At 56.7% G+C, this 19618-nt stretch overlaps 1 protein-coding gene across 1 annotated transcript in view; it reads right to left on the reverse strand.

Annotated features, from left to right (window-relative positions):
- The window catches only part of NBAS (NBAS subunit of NRZ tethering complex), a 220832-nt gene that overhangs the window by 45407 nt on the left and 155807 nt on the right, over positions 1 to 19618 (reverse strand). Inside the window, exons 43-47 of the mRNA XM_043985311.1 lie at positions 15646 to 15896; positions 14711 to 15045; positions 6657 to 6875; positions 5623 to 5825; positions 2762 to 2851 (exon numbers count right to left, since the gene is read on the reverse strand). Coding sequence (XP_043841246.1) covers positions 2762 to 2851; positions 5623 to 5825; positions 6657 to 6875; positions 14711 to 15045; positions 15646 to 15896 — 1098 coding nt within the window. The remainder of the gene's footprint in view (positions 1 to 2761; positions 2852 to 5622; positions 5826 to 6656; positions 6876 to 14710; positions 15046 to 15645; positions 15897 to 19618) is intronic.

Genomic DNA, 19618 nt, shown 5'->3' on the forward strand with positions numbered 1-19618 from the left:
GGGAAGGGATGTAAAAAATAGCAAGAAAAGCGATGCCATTCAAGAGCCCCGTCAAACGGAGGAGAGGCCCCACCAAACAGTGTCCTCCTAGGAGCTCTTCAGTGTAGATGGCGGAGAGGACTGTCCCCAGCCCCACGATGGAGTCGTGTCTTCTGAACTGTGGCACACCCGATGGCGCCGCAGCGGGGTGACCCGAAGGTGCCGACGTTCTGATACAAATGACAACAATTACACGGAGCGCAGCACCTCCCCCGCCGGAGGCTCTGCGGCGTCTAGGCCACACGGCAGGATGGACACTGGCCAGCAGGGACGCGTCTACCCCGGGGCTAGGAAGGGGCTGAAAATCAGGATATACAAGGATCAGCTGGAGGGGCAGGACGTTAAATGTCTAAGTGAGAAAACCTGCCGTCTACAGCTATGCCGAGGGCCGCCGCATGGAAGAGGGACTGTGCTCGCTTGGGGTGGTTGGTGCAGAGGCCAGGACCAGGCGCGGCTGGGGGGTGCGGGGAGCCTCAGCCGACACACTTCAGCACCGTATTAGGAGGAGCCGGGCACCCAGACTGTGCTCCCTTAGGAAGCGGACGAGCCGAGGCCAAGACCACATCCATCAGGCAAGGTGGAGGTGGCTCCTAAGAGCCGGCTCTGGCCCAGGGAGGACCACACCGAGACGGCGACACGTTTTACTCATCGATCATCCCGTCAGAAGGAAGGAAGTGTCTGAGAGAAGCTCCACCTACTTTGAGAGAAATGTCATGGCTCATTAGTGCTGCTTCTGTTTTCTTACTGGGTCTCAGATTTCTCAGAAAGGAGTTGCCCTCGGCCCCCCTCAGTGGATGTGCCCCATGGGTGGGGCAGCACTCGAACCCGGGTCTTGTGGAGCCAGAGGAGGGCTCTCTATCTGCTCTATCTCGGCTGAGCTGTGTTGTGACTGGAATCCCGGGGTCTTCCAGAGGGTCCCCGCACCGTGTCCTGTCTGCACACAGTTAGCAGACACATCCTTGGATCAATCAGTTATCGTAATGGTGCTCACTCACAACAGAGTCCGTGGAGGTGCAGGCTGGTGGCTCATCCTACGCATGTGGGCTCCAAGCCGCGTTGTGGCCGAGTCTGTGTGTCTGGGTGACAGAGTCCTTCCATTTTCTCCTCCGGTACTTGACCTGGCTGTGGGTGAGCCTGGCCTCCCCGGCTCAAACTGCAGCCAAGGCTCTGCTGTGGCGACGGCATCAAACACCCGAGCCCATCAGCACAGGGGATGGCGGGAGGGCCCAAGGAGAGCTGCCAGAATTACTGACAAAGAAAGAAAGCCGCGGGCTCGAGGGCAGGCTTGGGGATGCGTGGTGGCCGCTTAGGGAACATGGCCTTTGGTCCTGATCAGGGAGGTTGCCAAGATGACGTGGCCAAATAAGTCGGCCGATTCAGTGGAGCCACGTCCTTCCAGCGTGCTACGGCCAGACTCTCACCCCCTCCATTCTGGGAGCTCTGACCTCGGGCTGTCCAAGATCGCGTGACCGCTGTCCCTTCTCCAGTTGCTGCTCACCTCCATCTCCGTCTGAGCCACCTCACACATCTCCCCGCCTCCCCCTCCACCCACTCTCCCACCCCGAGACTCTTCTCCTCAACCACACATTGTGGCTCCCCCATCCTGAGGCCGCTGACCCCTGGAAGGCCTTCCCTCCTCCCCTATCAGAGGCCTCCAAGCCCTAATTCCAGGGGAAGCCCCTCGGCTCCCACGCCTGCCTGCTTTGTCCCAGTCTGCATTCCTCGGCTGTTTATTTGTTGTCTCCCAGTGGAATGGACACTCGTCACAGGGAGGCCCTCCTGCACCCCGCCCCCACCCAGTGCTCATTCCTCAGTTACTAATGACTCGCGGTTCAGTCCTCAGGGACAGCGAGCCCAGTTCTCTGCCCGCTGACCACACTCAGAGAAGGCATGGTGGTCATGGGTTAAGCCGGTCACAGCATCTGGGGCCGTTACTGGGTTAGGGGTGAAAGAGTGAGGAAAACACCACTTCCCTCAAGAGCCAACGTGAACACAAAGACAAATGGAGTTCTAAAAGGGGGGTCTGGGGGTGACCACAAGACAGGGCAGAGAAGCCTTTGACCAAGCATTTGCTCAACACATTTGGTTTAGCCAAAGGCAGGTGCAGGGCACAGACTGGCAGGCCTGGAGTCCGTAAAGCCTGAGTTTGGGTCCCACCTCAGACACACACTAACTAGGCGACCCCGGGCACGTCACTTCACCTCCGTCTGCCTCAGTGTCCTCGCGGGTCAGGCAGGAATCAGAACAGTCTCTATCTGCCAGAAGGTTGTGAGGATCCAGTGAGGTCCTCGTTGTAAAGGGCTTTGCGGGCCATTATTGGGGGGTGGGTGCTGTTGTCATCAGCACCAGCCCCTAACATCAGTAGCAGCGAGATCTTGAGCCAATCCCTCCGTCCTGTTTCGTCCCCTCTGAAGAGAAATGGAGCCTCCCCATTTGTCCTGTCTAGAGCTTAGACTGTAAGCGCCTTGCGGGCAGGGACCGTCTTTGTATCTCCGGTGCTGAATCACTGGCCTTGATAACTGTGATGGTCCCCCCGCCCCCGCCCCGGCTCTAAATGGAGGACTCCAGGACCCTTAGGCCCCTAACCAGTCCCTGACTTCAGCCCTAGGGGTAGAGTGGGCATGAGGGGCCTCTCTAAAGGGGCACTCCCAGGGGCACGGCTGCAGTTGAGATCGCGAGCCTGCAGGGCCGGGCCCTTGGCTGGGACTGGCTGCACACTCACCCCTTTTCCACGCTTGCATGCACCGATGAGATGATGCTCTCCAGAACCTGGAGCGGGTCGCCGGGCACAGGCGGGTCAGGGCTACCCCCACTGTCCAAGGAAAAGAAAAGAGGAGCTTACTGAAACGGCCATCGCACAGAGAGGGCTGGTCCTGTGTCCCTGGGGCCAAGGGTGGGGGGAGCCCACACCGGCCCCTGGATTCAACCTCACACGGAGTGGGGGGCAGGGGGAGTCTCCGGGAGAAATGCTGCTTCCATGCCCACAGCAGCGTTTGGGGGTGGCGATTCCCCAGTGACTGGGACCACCATCGGGGCATGGCGGTCACCCAAACAGCTGTCATCCTAAGCTGACAGAGTACAGCGTGTCCCCGTCCTCCCTCCAGCCCGGCACCCCCAGGAGTGGTGGGCACCCATCTGAGGCAGAGCAGGACCCACCTCAGGGGAAGAGGGTGTGCTCGGGCATGCCCCCCAGCTGAATGGGAGCACCCGCAGGCAAACATCTGTTAAAGGGCGGGGCCCTCTGGACACACTGGAGACACAAACACCAGCACAGTCTCTGGTCTCCCAGAGCTCAGTGTGGACAACACAGCAGGTGCTCAGTAAGTGCTTATCACCACCGGGGCCGGCTGAGACGCAAGCCAGCAGGTCCGGAGGCAGCGAGCCTTGAGAACCACACAGCTGTGGCCGTGTCTAAGGCCTGCGCTTGGGGGGCCTGCGCTGGCGGCCCGAGTTATCAGGCTCCATCCCAAAGAGAAAGGGGACGTTTAACAGGTGCCAGCAAATGGCAGAATCTCTGCCCGACCGCTTCAGGGGCGATCTGCAGCTGGCCAGATGCTAACCCATCCTCAAGCGCGTGCCCAGGACACTGGTACACGTGGCAGAGTAGCTGCTGCCTTCCGAAATGGACCCAGAGGGAAGAGGAACGAGCGGCCGGGCCCAGCTCCGAGGGCTACCTTTGGGGGCCTCCACATCCCAGGCTCCCCGTGCCTCAGAAAGCCCACAGGGCCTTTCTGAGAGGGGCTGGTCTGACCCGTGATGAAAGGGAAAGAGGCCCTGTGTCCCCCAGGCTCAGTCCTTGGGTCAGGCTGGACACTGGGCCGGAGGCGGCTGCCCGCCCCACCTCCAGACAGGAGAGGAGCCCGGGCCTTCCGGAGTAGAAGGGAAGGTCGCAGCCTGACAACAAGTGCATCCCATTTGAAGGGTCTGCTAGGCCCCAGGGCTTAAAGCTTGGCTGGAGATGCAAAAATAATAAGAATAGAAAAAGATAATTATAAACCCCAGAGGTAGGGGTGGGAGACACAAACTCCCCTGTCACCAAGTCTCTTATTGTCTGGATTCTGAGGACCGACAACTCCCAACCTCTGTGCGCTGACAATGGAACAAAGCGGAATCGCGCAGAATGCTTCTTTCCCAAAATCATCCGGTATTTTATGTGTGTAGGAAAGGCGAGCAGCCCTCGGAGCATTCAGGTGAGGCTGGCGTGAGGCGGGTGTAATTAAAGTGATAAAGACTCATTGGATCCCAGCTCAGCGCAGAAAAGCAGCGCATTTAATCACAGGGTTCCTCAAGAGCCGTAAAGAATGACAAAGAAGGCTTCAGAGGGGAATAAATTAAAAGCTGCTCAATCTTCTGGCCTGACTAGAACGAAGGCACCCGATGCCTTATTATTCTCCTGCTCACTCAGCTCTCCCATCTCATCAGAGTATTGCACGCCCAGACCCCAAAGAGCATCCTCACTCTGGACCGGAACGGGCCCTTCGACGCTCCCTGATGCCTGAATTCCAAGTCTGAGGGTGGGAGGGCCCTCAAAGTTGTCCCCTGATGTGCTTCCAGCCGTGCCTCACACTCGGCTCCCGTGGTCAGGCCCAGCCAGCCACGCTACAGGCCCCACCGTCCCCCTGCCCCGGAGCACGGCTCTTGTTCCCTGCTGAGCTGCCCCAGCCCTTAAAAGCCCTTCAAACTCCCCCCTGACTCACCCCCCGGTGTGTGTGGCCCAGGAAGCCTCTGCTGACTCCCCCCGCACCACTCACAATAACGACCCCCACCTCTGAACTCTCGTAGGCCCATTGGGTGGGTCCTACAACTGTTACTGTTCCAATGTTACAGATGAAGAAGCTGAGCTGTCCAGGGCCACGGACCTCCCGGAAATGGGCGTGAACCCCCATCCCCTGGATCTGGGGCACTCCTTACCCCAGGGGCTCTTACCCACACACGTGTCCTGCCGGGGGATCGTGGTGACCCAGAGCTACGGGTAAGCCACAGGCTGGATGCAGCCTTCGGGGCCAAGGATGGCCGGCATCACTGCCCTGCCAGGCCTGAAGCCCGGCTGTAGCAGCGTGATGCCAGGCAGCTGCTGGGGGCCAGGCTCGCCCCCCAACCCCCGACAGGGCCCATCTCTGCATACAGCAAGACGTTCATTAAGGCTGAAGAGGACTTCTTGCTGAGATTCCGCTCCCTCTGGTCAAGAGGTGGCCACGTGGACAGCCACGCTAGCCACCAACCAGCCTGATGGTCACATTTATGAGCCCGGGACCACAGCAAAGGCACCCGGGGCCTCAAGCTCGTCATGTGTGGACGAGGGAGGCCACGCCCCAGTAACCAGCGGCAGTGTGGAGCAGCAGGGAGCGCCCCGTTCCAGTCCTGCTTCCAACACACAGCTGGGGGCCTCTGGCCAGCCAGCATCTCAGTGCCAAGACTAGAAGCTGCGGCACAGCCAAAGCGAGCTCCTCTGCCACCAACTCCCACCTCCAGTGAGCTCAGAGGGCGGTCGGGCCCCCACAATCACCAGACCTGTCAGACGCCTCTGGAAGCCCGTCCGATGACACCTTGGGAAACCCCGCCCACCACGACTCGGGCGCTCACCTCAACAGAGACAGCACGCGCATAACCGCACCGTGGACGACCGTCTTGGTGGAGAGGTCCAAGGGGCCGACGGCCACGTCCAGCAGCTGCTGCACCATCGCCAAGGGCTGCCCATCCAGACACATGGCAACGGCCTGCTCCTGGACCTTGGCCTTCTCGGACCGGGAGAGGTCATAGAAGTCAGCATAGCGCCGCAGCTGGTCCTGTGGAGAGACAGGCAGAGGGGACGTGAGCAGGCGCTGTGCGCGGGGGTGGCGGCTGGCCCTCTAAATTCAGAGAGGATGCCCAGGATGGAGGCCATGGGCACAGGCCAGAGGGCATCCTGTGGCCCAAGAGCCGAGAAGCAGGAGCCCCGCCTCCTCCAGATAGTTACGGGCTGTTTTCCCCAGCAGTCGATCAGGACACTTCTGGTGTGGAAGAGCCCTCCAACCAGGGTCCACTGGCACCTCTCCTGGTCAGTGCAGGGACCTGCCCAGGAACACCGAGTGGTGTGTCCCTCCCTCCCTCTGCGTCTGTACACACACTCGCTCCCTCACACCCACACACATCCATACAAACACACACACATGCATACACACATGTGTGCACATGCACACAATCCATACACACACGTGTGTACGCATGCACACACCCACACACATCCATACAAACACACACATCCATATAAACACACACATATGTGCGCATGTACCCACATCCATACAAACACGTATGTGCGCATGCACATACCCACACACATCCATACAAACACACACATCCATACAAATACACACACATATGTGCACATGCACACACACACACACACGCATCCCAAGAACCTCAGTGCAGGTTTAAGGTACTAACACCTAAAACGGCACTAGCCCGTGTGGGACACTGCAGAAGAGTGTGTGTGTGCGTGTGCGTGCATGCATGCATGCATGTGTGTTGGGGACAGGATCAGGGGGCAGCTAGAGGAAGAAGACAGTGGCAGCACCCGCAGGCCGGATGGGCAGGCAGTGAATCTGCAGCCAGTCAGACGGGCCGAGTGACCTCACCTGCTCGCTGCTCTTTAGGGATGTGATGAAGCTGTGCTGGAGGGTCTGCAGGTGAGCGAGCGACTGCTCCAGGTGGCTCAGGGCATCCTCATAGTGGGCGGGGGAAGCAGCGGGGTCCTCCGCATCCTGCTCCAGATTTCTCTTCCTCCGCTTCTCAATAAAATGCTTAAGGGAAGCAACCGCCTTCCTCGTCATCTCTGTGCGGGCATCCACTGTCAGCTGGGGTGGGAAGAAAAGCCAGTCTTTGGGTCCTGCCAGGGAAATGCAACCAAGGGGCCTCCCATCCCAGCCCCCGCTCCTCGGCGCCTCCTCGCAGCCCCCCCAACCCTGGGCAAACCAGCCCAACCTCTCTTCTGGCCCTGGGGACCATTCGTGCCCCCTTACCGTCCAGACTGAACCTCCCGCCCCTCAGCCCCGACCAATGCCACCCCCCCCCCTGCCCCCGTGTCCATGAAGGCCTCGAGGCCCCTCCCCCAGTCCACCCTCCTCTCAGCCTCAAAGTGATCTTCCTAAAACCAGAGCGACTCACACCCACTCCCATAGCTCCCCATTGCCTACGGGATCCAAGAGAAAACGCCCTCTCTGGCCCCTTTTCAGTCTTGTTCTGCCCCCAGGAGCCCCTTGGCTGCCCTCCGCACCCTCCAGCCTCCACCTGCTGTCTCCAGCATTCTCCCAGCTGTCCTCCATGCCTCCCCACCTTCTACGGGAAGCTGTCCCTGACCCCTCAGTCCTGGGGGGGTTGGGGGGGGAGCCGGGTATTCGGTCTTCATTCAGACGAGTGGCGTGACAAGGCCGTGCCCTCACCTGCTCCTGAACCGGACTGGAGTGAGGTGGTGCCACACAAAGCTGTGAGCCTCCCTATCTCTTCAGAATCATCAAAGCCCAGAGGCCAGACAAGGGCTGGCACCATAGGTGACGGCCCAGGATGCCGTGGGGGACCCTGGCCTTTCTAAAGTCAGGTCCTTCCCAGGCCTCAGTTTGAGGTCACGCCCATTCAATGCCTAAGGGGCAGGTAAGAATTGAGCCAAAGATGGCCCCGGTGCCATCCCAAACATGGGGGGGGGGCACAGCAGGAGAGGATGCTAAGGTCTCCCTGGCCCATCTGAGGTGGTGCTGCATCTGAGGGTGGGGACCGTGCTTTGCCCTCCTTGGTATCCCGAGAGGCAACACAGGCCCCGCACACCGCCAGCTGCTGCCTGGCACGCAATAAGCACTGGGTGTATGTCCAAAGCCATTCACGGCACATATTACTAGTACGTGTGCCTCCATTCAGGAAATGCAACAGGTATTTCCTAAGGACCTACCACGGGGAGAAAGCCGACAATGGCACCAGACACAGAGGGGGCACAAGACGCTAGCCTGGTGCCTGCCCCCCACGTCCTCAGAATCCTCCACTCCTCATCCTCCCCCTCTCCCCGCCCCCCCATCTGCTGGGCTCTGCCCCCGGGGAGATGGGCTTAGACAGCCTCCTCCCTCTGTGTGGGCTGCCCCGGCAGGGGGCAAACTTCCTAAGAGAAGGGCTCTTGTCTGCGGGCCTGGCTTTGGATCCTCGGTGCTGGGCAGAGGGCCCAGGCCACAGCTGGCCCTTAGCCAATGCTCCCTCTCTCTTGTAGAAGGGATCGCAAGACATGGAGAGAGCGCAGACTGGAATCAGGTGGGGGGAGGGGGGGCGCATGGCTTGGCTGGATCGTTTTACAGGCCTGGGATCAGGAGAGGCAAAAAGAGCCAGGAGGCCGCGGCCCTGGCCATGGGGTGTCCTCAGGGGTGTGTGGTCAAAGGGACAGACTGCCAAGGGGAGGATTCCGTTAGCTCCTGGAGGCCGAGGGAGCCCCCGGAGCCCACCATGGTTGAGGGAGGGGCATCTGCCCGGAGCTGGGATCCCCAGATGAGAGCGTGCAGAGGGAGAAGAGAAGGGGCCCACGTCTAAGTGATGCACAAAGACGAGGCGCCCGCACTCAAGACTACGGGGTCTTTGGCAGAGTCCCAGAGGAGGGGTGAGGAGGCCTGCAAAGAGCTGGCCCAAGGACATCTGCATTCCCTGGACCCTGGACCCTGACCTGGGGGAAAGCGCTGCGGGCTTAAGTCCCGCTAAGGACCCCGTCCTCCAGGGGGACCCCTTCCTCTGACAGCTCGGCTGCTCTCCCTGTAACGGGCACACCCAGGGCACCTGCTCCGGGCCGGCTCCTGCTTCTCTGCACGGTCTCTACGCCTGGCTCTGGACCCTCCCCGACTCCCCTTTGTCCAGCTTGACTGGAACAGAAGCTCCCTGAGGGCAGGGGTCATTCCCAGAGCTTAGCCAAGCCCTGGCACAAAGTGAACTCCTAAGAAATGCTTGTTCGCTTGCTGACTCCCACTTCAAATAATCTTTAGCCAAACGCTTTTTAAAAAACCCAACACATCCCGACATTTATTAACAGAATCCCATATAAACCAATCTGGGGCCATGTTCATTATTCAGGGAGGCCACGACTCTGCCAGAAATCGAGCCACATTAACAGCGGAGGAGCCTGGGCCATTCCCCGGCTGCCCAGGGGTTTATTTGACTCCGGTCATGATTGCTTTTTTCCAAATGACAAAAACATGTCCATTACCCAAGGCCCTCGGACACTTTTACAGCAACGAAATTAAATGCAGTAGTTTTTAAAAACGAATTGTCTTCCGATATAAACAAATGACCAGGTGCAGACTGCCCCCTAGGAGAGCCACGTTGCTCGCGCCTGCTCCTGAAGGATCTTCTGCGAGGGACACGGGTGACATACAACTTAGACGCGATTCCCAAATTGAGGGGGATCCGGCCCGATTCTGTCTAAATTAGCGAGCCTGAGAGTGAGCACGAGGCCCTCGGGAGAGGATGGAGGGAGGGACTCCAAGGCCAGGCAGTGACGAGCAGTGCTCTAAGCTGGGAGGTCATGACTCGGAGCGGTCAACAGTCACCCCCTCCCTGAATGACCTTGGCTTTTCTTACAGGGGTCACCCTGACTCTGTCCAGCATACAGAGAGAGGCTCTTGGGGACCCAAGTCCAAACCCCGACACATGCTGGCTGGGTGACCCTCCTTCCCCCGAGGTACAAGCGAGCGTGACCTGTGCCCAGGGAGAAGAGGGCCAGCCCTGGACGGCCGCACGGCCCTGGGGAGCCCAGCTCGGGACTCTGAGGGACGCACAGCAGGGGCCAGCCGGCACTAGCGATGGGCACATCCTGTCCCAGGGAAACCCTGGGCGTGCTCCCTGCCCAAAATAGCTTCCTTTCCTCAGGCAGAATCTTGGGGACGGATGGGGAAACTGAGGCCCAGCGTCACACAGCAAGTCTTTGCCGGAGGCCAGAGCTGAGCCCAGGTCTTCCTGGGCCGGCCCTGGGAGATCCAAAGACAGACAAGAAAGCCCTGTTCTTAAGGACCTTACATTCTGCTGCCAAGAGGAGAGAAAGGGAGGCCACGTGAGACACGGACACGCAGCGATCCTGAGTCAGCAGAGGACGAGGGGGTTCGGATGGGGCCCCGAGGAGGGCTGGGGCCTACGCTGGGACTTCAAGGAGCCCAGGAAGTCCATAAGGCCGAGGGGACCGGGGAGGACACTGCTGGCACGGTTGTCCTCCCATGCAGGGATGGTTGGCAGGGCCACAGATGGTGACGGGGGAGAAACACGCGCTGCATCACCGCGCCAGGAAGGGGAGGGAGCACCTGCAGAGTGTGTACATACGGTAGGGGAGGCGAGAGCGGCACCGAGGGGCAGTGAGGTGGCCAGGAGGATGGAGGGGCCTCCATGGAAACGGGGGCCCGGAGGGGGCTGCTTGGCTCCTGCTTTGGGCACTGTGGGGGAAGGAAGATAAAGCGAGGTCTCTTCTGACTGTGCTGGGCTTTGGAAACGCTCAGTGGGCAGCTGTCAAATGTGTGCCTCTATCAGAGTCAATGCATGCTGGTGGCCCAAAGCAGGGGACAATCTCTTTAAGGAGAGCTCCGGCCACAAAGCCAACAGCTGCTCGTGGGGCAGGAAAAGCCTTCACCCATCGAGTGAGCTGGTCAACAATAACAAGGCAAAATGTATATCGTCCTGCTTTGGGCATAGAAATAAAGTCAATTTGTAGATGTTCAAAAGGTGTATATGCCAAAAGGCGCCCTCCATATGCTTTAGCACGGAAGGCGTGTTGATTGTAAGACTGACACGTGGAGCAGCCCGAGCAGATTCGAGAGGCTGTGTTAGTTATTCCTGGTGCTAACCAGGTCCTTCTAACTGAGTCCACAATGTCCCGTGTGCCAACATGGCCTTTCTTGTGAATAGAGAGGCAGAACTGGTGATAGAATTTCCGGGGGAGAAGTGGTTTTCCCTCCGAAGACATCCAGACTCCATTGATCTGTTTAGCCTTGAATCTCTCTTTCCACCTTTCTATGTCGGAATCATCATAAGTTAGGTGGAGAGAAACACCCTCAGAAGGTGAGAGGTTAAATACATGGTCAGGGGCTTCTGGAGCAGCGAGCTTGGGCGCTGAATCAGCTCGTGCATTCCCCTTTGAAACAGGATCACTATTCCCTGCGTGGGCAGGGCAATGTACAAGGGCTAGAGCAGAGGGAAGTTTCGGGGCAGATAGGAGGGCCTTGATAAGGTCTTCATTAGCAAAAGCTTTGCCAGAAGATGTTTCTCTCCACCTAACTTATAGTCCAGTTTCTTCCTCTCTCACTCCAAAAATGGTCTGGTGTCATATTAGCCCTAATGCATGCACCTGGCTTAATTTAACTTGGCTTCTTCACTCAATCTGGTGGCATGGTCAGAATCCATCCACCTGAGGCCTAGCACAATTATTAGATGTCTATGCACCACGAGATGTGGTATGGTAACCTTTCTATAACATTTTCAGGCATCATCATGGACACATAACTAGATTTGGCCTTGATCCAGACATATAGTGTGTGATGAAATAATGAGATTTAGCAGATACTCAAAGACCCACCTGGAGATTAATCTAGACTGACTGAATCAAGTGAGAGGGATTGACTGCTGATTAGCCCACTTCAAGTTCACTGGATTGTAACCACACCTGGCTAGCCCTGAAGAAGGTGTTGTTCTCAGAAGCTAGACTGTGAACTCACCTGGAGAACTCACCTGGAGAACACCTTCAAAGCCAATGGATTTGGATGAGCCAACCAGTCAGCTTGAAGCAGTGTGTAAGGACTGCCTCTGTGCCAGACCTATAAAAAGCTTCCACAGTCAGCTTGCTGGGGGTTCCTGATTAAAACAGGCTCGTGGAGGAGGACTTGAGGAAGAACCCAACCAGGCTGGAACTCTAGGCTAAACAGGCTTTTTCTTAACTTTCTGAACTCCTTGTGAATATCTGTAGGCTTTAATAAATGTTTAATGCCCAAAGACTGGTGCTGAAGCTTCTAATTTAAGGCGATCACACAATATAGATTTTAAACATCACAAGTGGTAAAAGTGTTAGTAACGTCGTAACTGTCTCAATTTTGTATTGTGTATGGATATGAGTATCCTCCAAATGGGGGACTCCAATAAGTTGTATATATATCAAGTTTAGATTTGTTTTGTATATTTTGAAGAACTTTCATTGTTTAATTTAAACATTTTTGGACAATGCTATGCTAAAGATGAATGAAAATCCAGCAGTTCCAGAGACAGCCAGAATCCAGACCAGAGTCCAGTTCCCCTGATGACATCAAAACCCTCCTTTGAAGACAAGATTTTAAGGACTTTAAATGGACATTTTTGTTGTTTGTTTTTCCCGCTGTTGCTATATACATCATCCGTAATATGTATTTTCCCTTTCCTATATTGCTACTAGTATACTGTTTGTCAGCACTGGTTATGATATTCTGGTTTATTTATTTACTGTTTTTGTACCCCAAATACCTAACAGAACCCAGCACATTAGAGGCACTTAATATATGATGACTGAATTGAATTGAATGATGATAATTCCATGGCTGGTGCACTGCTCCATAAATGCATACTGACTGAAAAAAAGAGGTTTTCACCTACTTGAATGTCCACTAATAGCATAGATATAAAAGGAAGCCATTGCTCAGTTCCCCCAAAACATGAAGAAAGGTAAACCGTGGTGGGAGGGAGTCCCATTCGTTCCAAAAGAAAGCTCTAAAGACTCTTGATAAAAATTGGATAAGAATTTTACCGACGCAGCCGAGTTCTGCGCCAGGCCCCTCCCTGGCAGGCCCTGGGACATCTCCCCAGTGCCTGTGGGTAGGGGAGGCTTGCTCCCGGTCCCTGTGAATGAGTATCTGCTCCCCCTTGAGTCGACACTGTGGCTGCCAAAGTCTGGTTCTGAAGGAAAAGCTGCAAAGTGCGTAGGAACACTTGGATTTTGCAGTTTTACCACCAAACACAGGCTGGGGGAACATCTGGTGTTTTGCAAACTTGGGAAAAGCCCGCTGCACTGGCTTGTTTAGAAGGCACATCTGACAGGTGGGTGCCATCTCTGCCCAATGGGGAGCGCCCAACCTGGGAGGGCAACTGCAACTGCTCAACTCCATTTCCTTCTTTGTTTTGTTTTTTTCCATGCAAACCTCGGTAATGAAGTAAAGGGGCCAAGTGGAAGCGAAGCCCCATCTGACTGCAGGTGTCAGCTCAGCGGCGCTCCCCAGCCTCAAGATCCCTCCCACCCCTGCCGGGGCCTTGAAGCCAGGAAGCAGAAAGCCTGCTCTCGGTGAGCTCGTCTCACGGGGAAAGGACCCTCAAACAGCTCCTCTGGAGACGGGCCGAAGGGCCAAAGAAAGTGAGGAGGGAGGCGAGGATGGGGCCCCAGCCTGCCAGCTCCCCAGAGCTCAGTGATGGCCCTCCCCTCGGACCACTGCGGGGCCTCAGACGGGGTCTTGGCGGCCTCGAGGCCGGCCAGCAGCTGCACACGAGGGCCATCTGTGGGACACCCTGCAGACAACAACCTCATGTGACCGGAAACCCAGCCCTCCTCACACCAGGCCACCCCCCCCCCCCCGCTCCTCTGGGTCCTGCTGTCCGGGCCCCGGGGTAACAGGGCCATGCCTTTCTCCGGGACAAGAACCCTGACCCAAGGCTCGGTGCCAGGGTAGGGAAAAGCAGGCCCTGCCTCCAGGAGCACAGGCTGCCTTCAGATGGTGGGAAACGAGGGGGCTCGAAGGGCCCCAATAGGCCCCTGGATCTCTGGGTCTCACTTTCCTCTTCTGTGAAATGGGGACAACCCAATCTGTACCATCTCCCTCCCAAGGCTGGGGAGGGTCACAGGCCTCCGAGCGAGGAAGGGCAGGGGATGACGTCCTTCTTCTGGCCAGGTAGACCCAGGCCCGGGCCCCGGCCTGTCTTAGAGGAGGGGGTCTCCTCCATAGCTGCAGACCCTCAGGGGTCCTAGAAACAGTGGATATTATTATTTACCACCTTGTAGGGATGATGCTTCCAAAGGGCTTTCCCGGGACCTGGCACACAGTAGGTGCCTAATCAGTGCTGTTGCCCTCCCTTCTCTTCCCTTCACCCACATCGGCACGCATTCACTGTGCATGTACTTGTCTCTCCCACTAGAACGTAAGGTCCCTGTAAGGAGGAACTACTTCTTTCTCGCTATTTGTGTCCCTGGTGCTCAGCACATGCCTGGCCACATGTCATGACGAACATCATTATGACATTTGAACAGGTTACTTAGATGATGTCAGCTGCCCCGGAAGCAGCTTTCAAAGGTGGGAGCTGCAGAGATTATCGGCCCTGCATCACAGAGAGGAAACTGAGGTGCCTCACGGCAGGAGACATCGCCCCCAGGGCCCCAGCCAGGGCCCCGTTCAGAAGCCTGTGGTCCTTGGGAGGATGGTTCTAAAAGGAAAGGCGTGGGGGCCCCAAGCTTGGGCTGCCCCCCAGTGCATAGTTCAGGGCCTGGCTGTTCAGTCTAAGGCTAAATCAATCACACCTGGACAAGCACGGTGACCATGAAAAGAAGCCCTTCCCAGGTCTCAATGTCCCCGTCTAGCTCAGAGGTCACAGCCCCTGAGGCTGAGACACCTCCCCGGGGGCCACCCCAAGCATCTCACCAAAAACGGACCTTCCGCTTCTCAGGGATCTGTGAAATTACCTTGGTCACGGCCTTTGGAGAAAACGTCATGGCGTCCAACACGGTGAGGAGGTCACCCGGGAGGAGGCGATCAAAGTACTTGGCGCATGCATCATAGGCGTGGAGCCACTCTGGGACGGACTCGGGGGCCTTCTTGATGAGCTGAGGGTCACCCCTCCAAAACAGCTTTTGCAGCCAGACGGTATAGAGGGCACTTGGGGAGAGCACGGAGCCGTCCGGTTCAGGGATTTTGGAAGCCAGCTTGGAAATGGAGAGGATGTTCTGACTGGTAAGGACGGGCTCCAGGGCGTCCAGAGGACTGGCATTGTCGTCGGTCAGCTTCTTGTAATTCAGACCTTTGGTGGAAGGAGGAGACAGTCAGTGAGCACTGGCCACAGCCTAACCACAGCCCAAAGCCCGCGGCGTCCAAGAGTGCAGGCGGCTCGGGTAGACACCCGGGCACAGACGAAGTGGCAAGAGAGAGCAGAGAGGCATGGAGGACGGGAGAGATACCCAATCACCCAGGGCACGGAGACAGGTTGGAGACTTGGGGAAGGCCCAAAGAAGGGGGGCAGGCTGGGGCAGCTGCAGAGGGAACCTCCCAAGGAAGGAGAAGGACCACCTCTGACCCAGGGAGGAGGCGTTAGGGTGGCCACACAGGGGTCGAAGGTCACAGGATCACAAAGACAGAGTGAGCTGGCCCCTCCCCCTCCACGGGGCCCCCACAGGTGCAGAACATTGCACGGAACATGCAATTCTTCACAAGGTATGGACTAGGTTTGCTTGTTGCCTTTTCCTTTTTTAAATTCTGTTGGGAGGAGGGAAGGGGAAGGACCGGGAGAGATCTGGATGATATAAAAACAGGAGTCGCCACTAAAAGGGGCATAACTGTCTAGAAGGGAAGCGTTCCCTGCCCCGGGCGACGCGGGAGTCTTGGCTTGGCCTTCATCTCTTACCTGGGGCGACCACCTTGAGTTTCTTCAGCAGCCGAACGTGCGTATCTGGCGGGATGGCACGTTTGCCAAAGCCCGGGCAGCCACAGGTTGCCAGGAGAGTGAAGAAGTAGAGCAGCCTTTCGTGATCGGTGCCCCCGATGGCTGGGTACACATACTTGGCCATGCGCTCCTGGAAGACGGCCGGCTCGGCCTGCAAGGTCTCGAAGAGCCCCAGGGTGTGGGCTCTGCCTTCTATCTCGGCCGTGGACAAGCTGCGATTCAAAGACAGAGGCAGAGACGACTGGCCAGCAGCCCTGGGCAGAGAGAGCCCGGGCACCGGGGCTGTGGGGCAAGCAGATGCTTGGCACCACACAGGGCTGGCGATCTGCTCTGGGGAGGGAATCCCTAATGGACAGATAACCCAGCACACCTAGGAAGAGCCCTGGAGGCTGGAGAGACACAGGCCCTGGCTTCTAGGGGCCCTTAGAGAGAGGGGGAAATAGATGTTAGGCCAACAGCTATCACACAAGGCAACAAAATGTCACAGTTCTATAAAACGCCACACAGATCTGAGAAAAGGAGCTGTGCTTCAGACAGCAGGACCATGGTGGGGCTGTCTGGTCCAGGACTTGTAAGGTGGGCAAGGGTCACAGCGATAGGGATGGGGCAGGGGCAGGAACCAGAGCCAGGACCGAGCAAGGGGAGGCATCAAGCACCAGACTGGGGCCCGGAGAGTACCGAGGCCAGCCAGGCAAGGAGAAGGGCGTGGCGGCCCACGTGGGCAGTGGGGGGCAAGCCGCTGGATGACACCCCAAGGGCTTTCCATCTCATGCTCTCAGCCTTGGCCAACCGTCCATCAGCTTCCTTGGGGAAGGACATGGGTTCCTTACTGAGAGGGAGGGAAAGGATGATAGTGAACCCCCTAGCCACTCGGGGGGCCCAGCTGAGGGGCCGTTCTTCCAGAAGAACTGAGTTTGCCCAACACACACGGAAGCAATGGCTCTTTCTTAACGTCTCAGCTTCGCAGCCCCCTCGGCCTTTTCCCATAAGCTCAGACCTCCCCTGCCCCTTCCTGCTCTGGTCCTCTCTGCGACCAGCCTGGAGGGGGTCCCTCAAGCCGCCGGACAGAATTCCAGCGTGATCCATCCAATGTGCATTTACTGCGCACAGAGCAAGGCAAGAGCCACACCAAGTCATCCTGTGTGAGGCGCACAGACATCGGAGGGAGAGGAATGGGCAAAAGCAACAAGGCCACAGCAGCGGCAAGCAGACGGACAAAGTCCCTGGCCCAGGGTCTGTGTGACATCCTGTGGATCTGAGAACCAGCCTCTGCCTGTGTCTGAGACTGAGACTCCAAAGGGACGACTTAGGGCCAGCGTTGAAGAGGAAGGGCCTTCCTGCCCTCGGGACACTGCAGAATTCTTTTGATGACCCCAGCCCACAAAAGCCCACGTCGTTATACCCAAAGTCGGCCCTGCTGTCACATGGCCACGAGACACGGAGGGCCAAGGTCTATGAAAAGCTGGCAGCAATCGTCACCAGAGGGAAAACAGGTGGAGTCGGGAAGAGAGATCCCAGGCCTCGCAGAAGCAGGACAAGCTGGCAACGGGGGCTTCAATCAAACTGCCGGGCATGCCTGACCATGACAAGAGTGCCAAGGGAGGTGGCCCGGCTGGGCATGGGGAGTCTGTCGGCCGGACAGGAAGTCTGTTCGCAGAGGGGTGCCCCAGGAATGTGTGCAGGGCTACACCCACACGGCTTAGCATTTGTGCCGGATCGAGGCAGATGTGGCCGGCTGAGCAGAAAGCACTTTGTGAGGCTGAAAGTCCTCCAAGAATGTGAGTTAACGGCATGATTATCAGTCATTTTAAAATTAAAATTCAGCTAGTGTTGATTAAGAAGTGATTCTGCACCAGATCCCAGGATAGGATGGAGGTGCACTCTACAGGGATGAAGGATGGGACGCCTCTTTGCACAGAGGGGAGGTTCAGCAGATCCATCACAGTGGCACAGTGGATAAAGGAGGACCTGAGTTTAAGTCCAGCCTCAGACACTTGACAGTTACTAGCTGTGTGACCTTGGACAAGTCACTTAACCCTCATTGCCCTGCAAAAAAAAAAAAAAAAAGAAAAAGAAAAAGAAAAGAAAAATACAACTTAAGGTAGCCTGTGATGGGGGAGACGGGAGATCTAGCGGGTATGCTATAGGGAAGCCTGGGAAGGAAAGCATGTTCTCAGGAACCTGGGAAAGGCGCTGTGGAGGAGATGAAAACTCATATCACAACGGTTCATTCCACTCAAATGGACCCGCTAGGCAGGTTCAGAAAGAGGAATACCTCCTCCCCAAGAAGACAGAAGAGGATCGGCTGAAGCTCTCCGAACACACGAGGCACAGGTCAGAACCATGGGAAACATCGCGTCACCAAGATTAGAAACAGGCACAAGCCATCAGATTTGCTGAAGGCAAGCCAGTGGTTTCTTTCAAGATGGTGCCTACGGAATGGCCAGGACCTAAGGGTGGACCCAAAAGGCCCCCCCCCCCCCGCCCCCCGCCATGGGTAACATTGGTACAAATACAACCAACCATATGTGAGCAAAGACAGACCACTGAGTCACGTGGCTCTACTTAGAGAAAAGAAGGGGTTTGTGAGGGCACTTCGAGGTCAGGTCACAAGGACAGAAAGTTACCCTCACACAGCCCAGACTTAGGGAACAAAGTCAACTGTTGAAGGAAACGGGGGAAACTGTCTAACGAATCATTGCCACTTGCTGGTGGCTAGCATCATACAGCAAAAGCTTTCCCACGCAGACGGAGGATGATGCCCACCCTACAAATAAGAGCTCTCCCAACATCCTTAAGTACCCAAATAAAAGAACAGAGCATTAGCGAGGTGGAATCGTTCACAATCAGGAGAGACCACACTGACTGACAAACACTCAGGTTTGTTGTCATACACAGCCCTCATCCTCTCCAGACTCCTCAGAATGGCTGAGATGAGGACCGTCCCCTCACCCAGCCTGCTCCTGGCGTAGTCCTGGGGTGCTTCGTGGGAGCGGGCATCTTGCCACGCTTCTTTGGCCTCAGGAATCCCTCATCTGGATAAGCCAAGCAATAAGACGGGGAATGTGAAGTTGTGAAGAATGGCAGGTTGGCGCCTTGTCACAGGACCAACTCCTCTGGAGATGAGGAGCCCAGTACGAAACAGGAGGCCGGCAGGCCCAAGGGGCTCGGGGGGTGGCTTCCCTTGTAAGTTTCCTGCTATCCTCACTGCTTATGGTCAAGCCCTGGCTCCATCTTCCTAGGGAGGAGCTGAGACTAAGTGGTTCTGCCCAGGTCACCCGGCCACTCAGCGCTGACCGGCCAGCTCTAAGACACGGGGAGGTCGGCCTAATGTCTCCTTCGACGCTCGAGGCCACCGGAGCCTCCTATCTGCTGGATGCTTCCGATGTTCAGAGCCACCACAGGCTATTGGGCGCATACGAGGGCATCACAACCCCCACCAAGTTAGAACGTCTCAGAGTCAGAAGAGACAACAGTGGCCACCCAGTCCTAAATGTAGGGGAACAAGGATCCTCTGGAAGCATCTCCACCCACCACAGCCATCCATCTTCTGCTGAGACTTCTGGGCAGGGGAGCTCTTCTGGTTCACCGTCCCGTGAGCTACACGCTGCTCCCTGCAGAGCGAGGTCAACAGCTCTAACCTTTGGAGGACAGCATCCCTAGGTCTTTCACTCAACTATCATATGACTATTTTACAAATGAGGAACCGACTCGGGAAATTTGCAAGGCTTGCCCAAGGTCATCTAGCCACAAAGAAAAAAAAACAACAATCTCCAGACTGGTATGAGAAATTAATCCCAAATATATTTTCCCCCCAAATTCACTTGAAAACATTTCAAGTCAAGCATAGGAATTGGAAAGTAAAACTGCATGGAAAAGCAAGGCAGATCCTCCCTCCCAACAGAGGTGTACACGCCCCACATCAACCACGAAA

Source organism: Dromiciops gliroides, chromosome 2 (assembly GCF_019393635.1).
Source record: "Dromiciops gliroides isolate mDroGli1 chromosome 2, mDroGli1.pri, whole genome shotgun sequence".
Taxonomy (NCBI): Eukaryota; Metazoa; Chordata; class Mammalia; order Microbiotheria; family Microbiotheriidae; genus Dromiciops; species Dromiciops gliroides.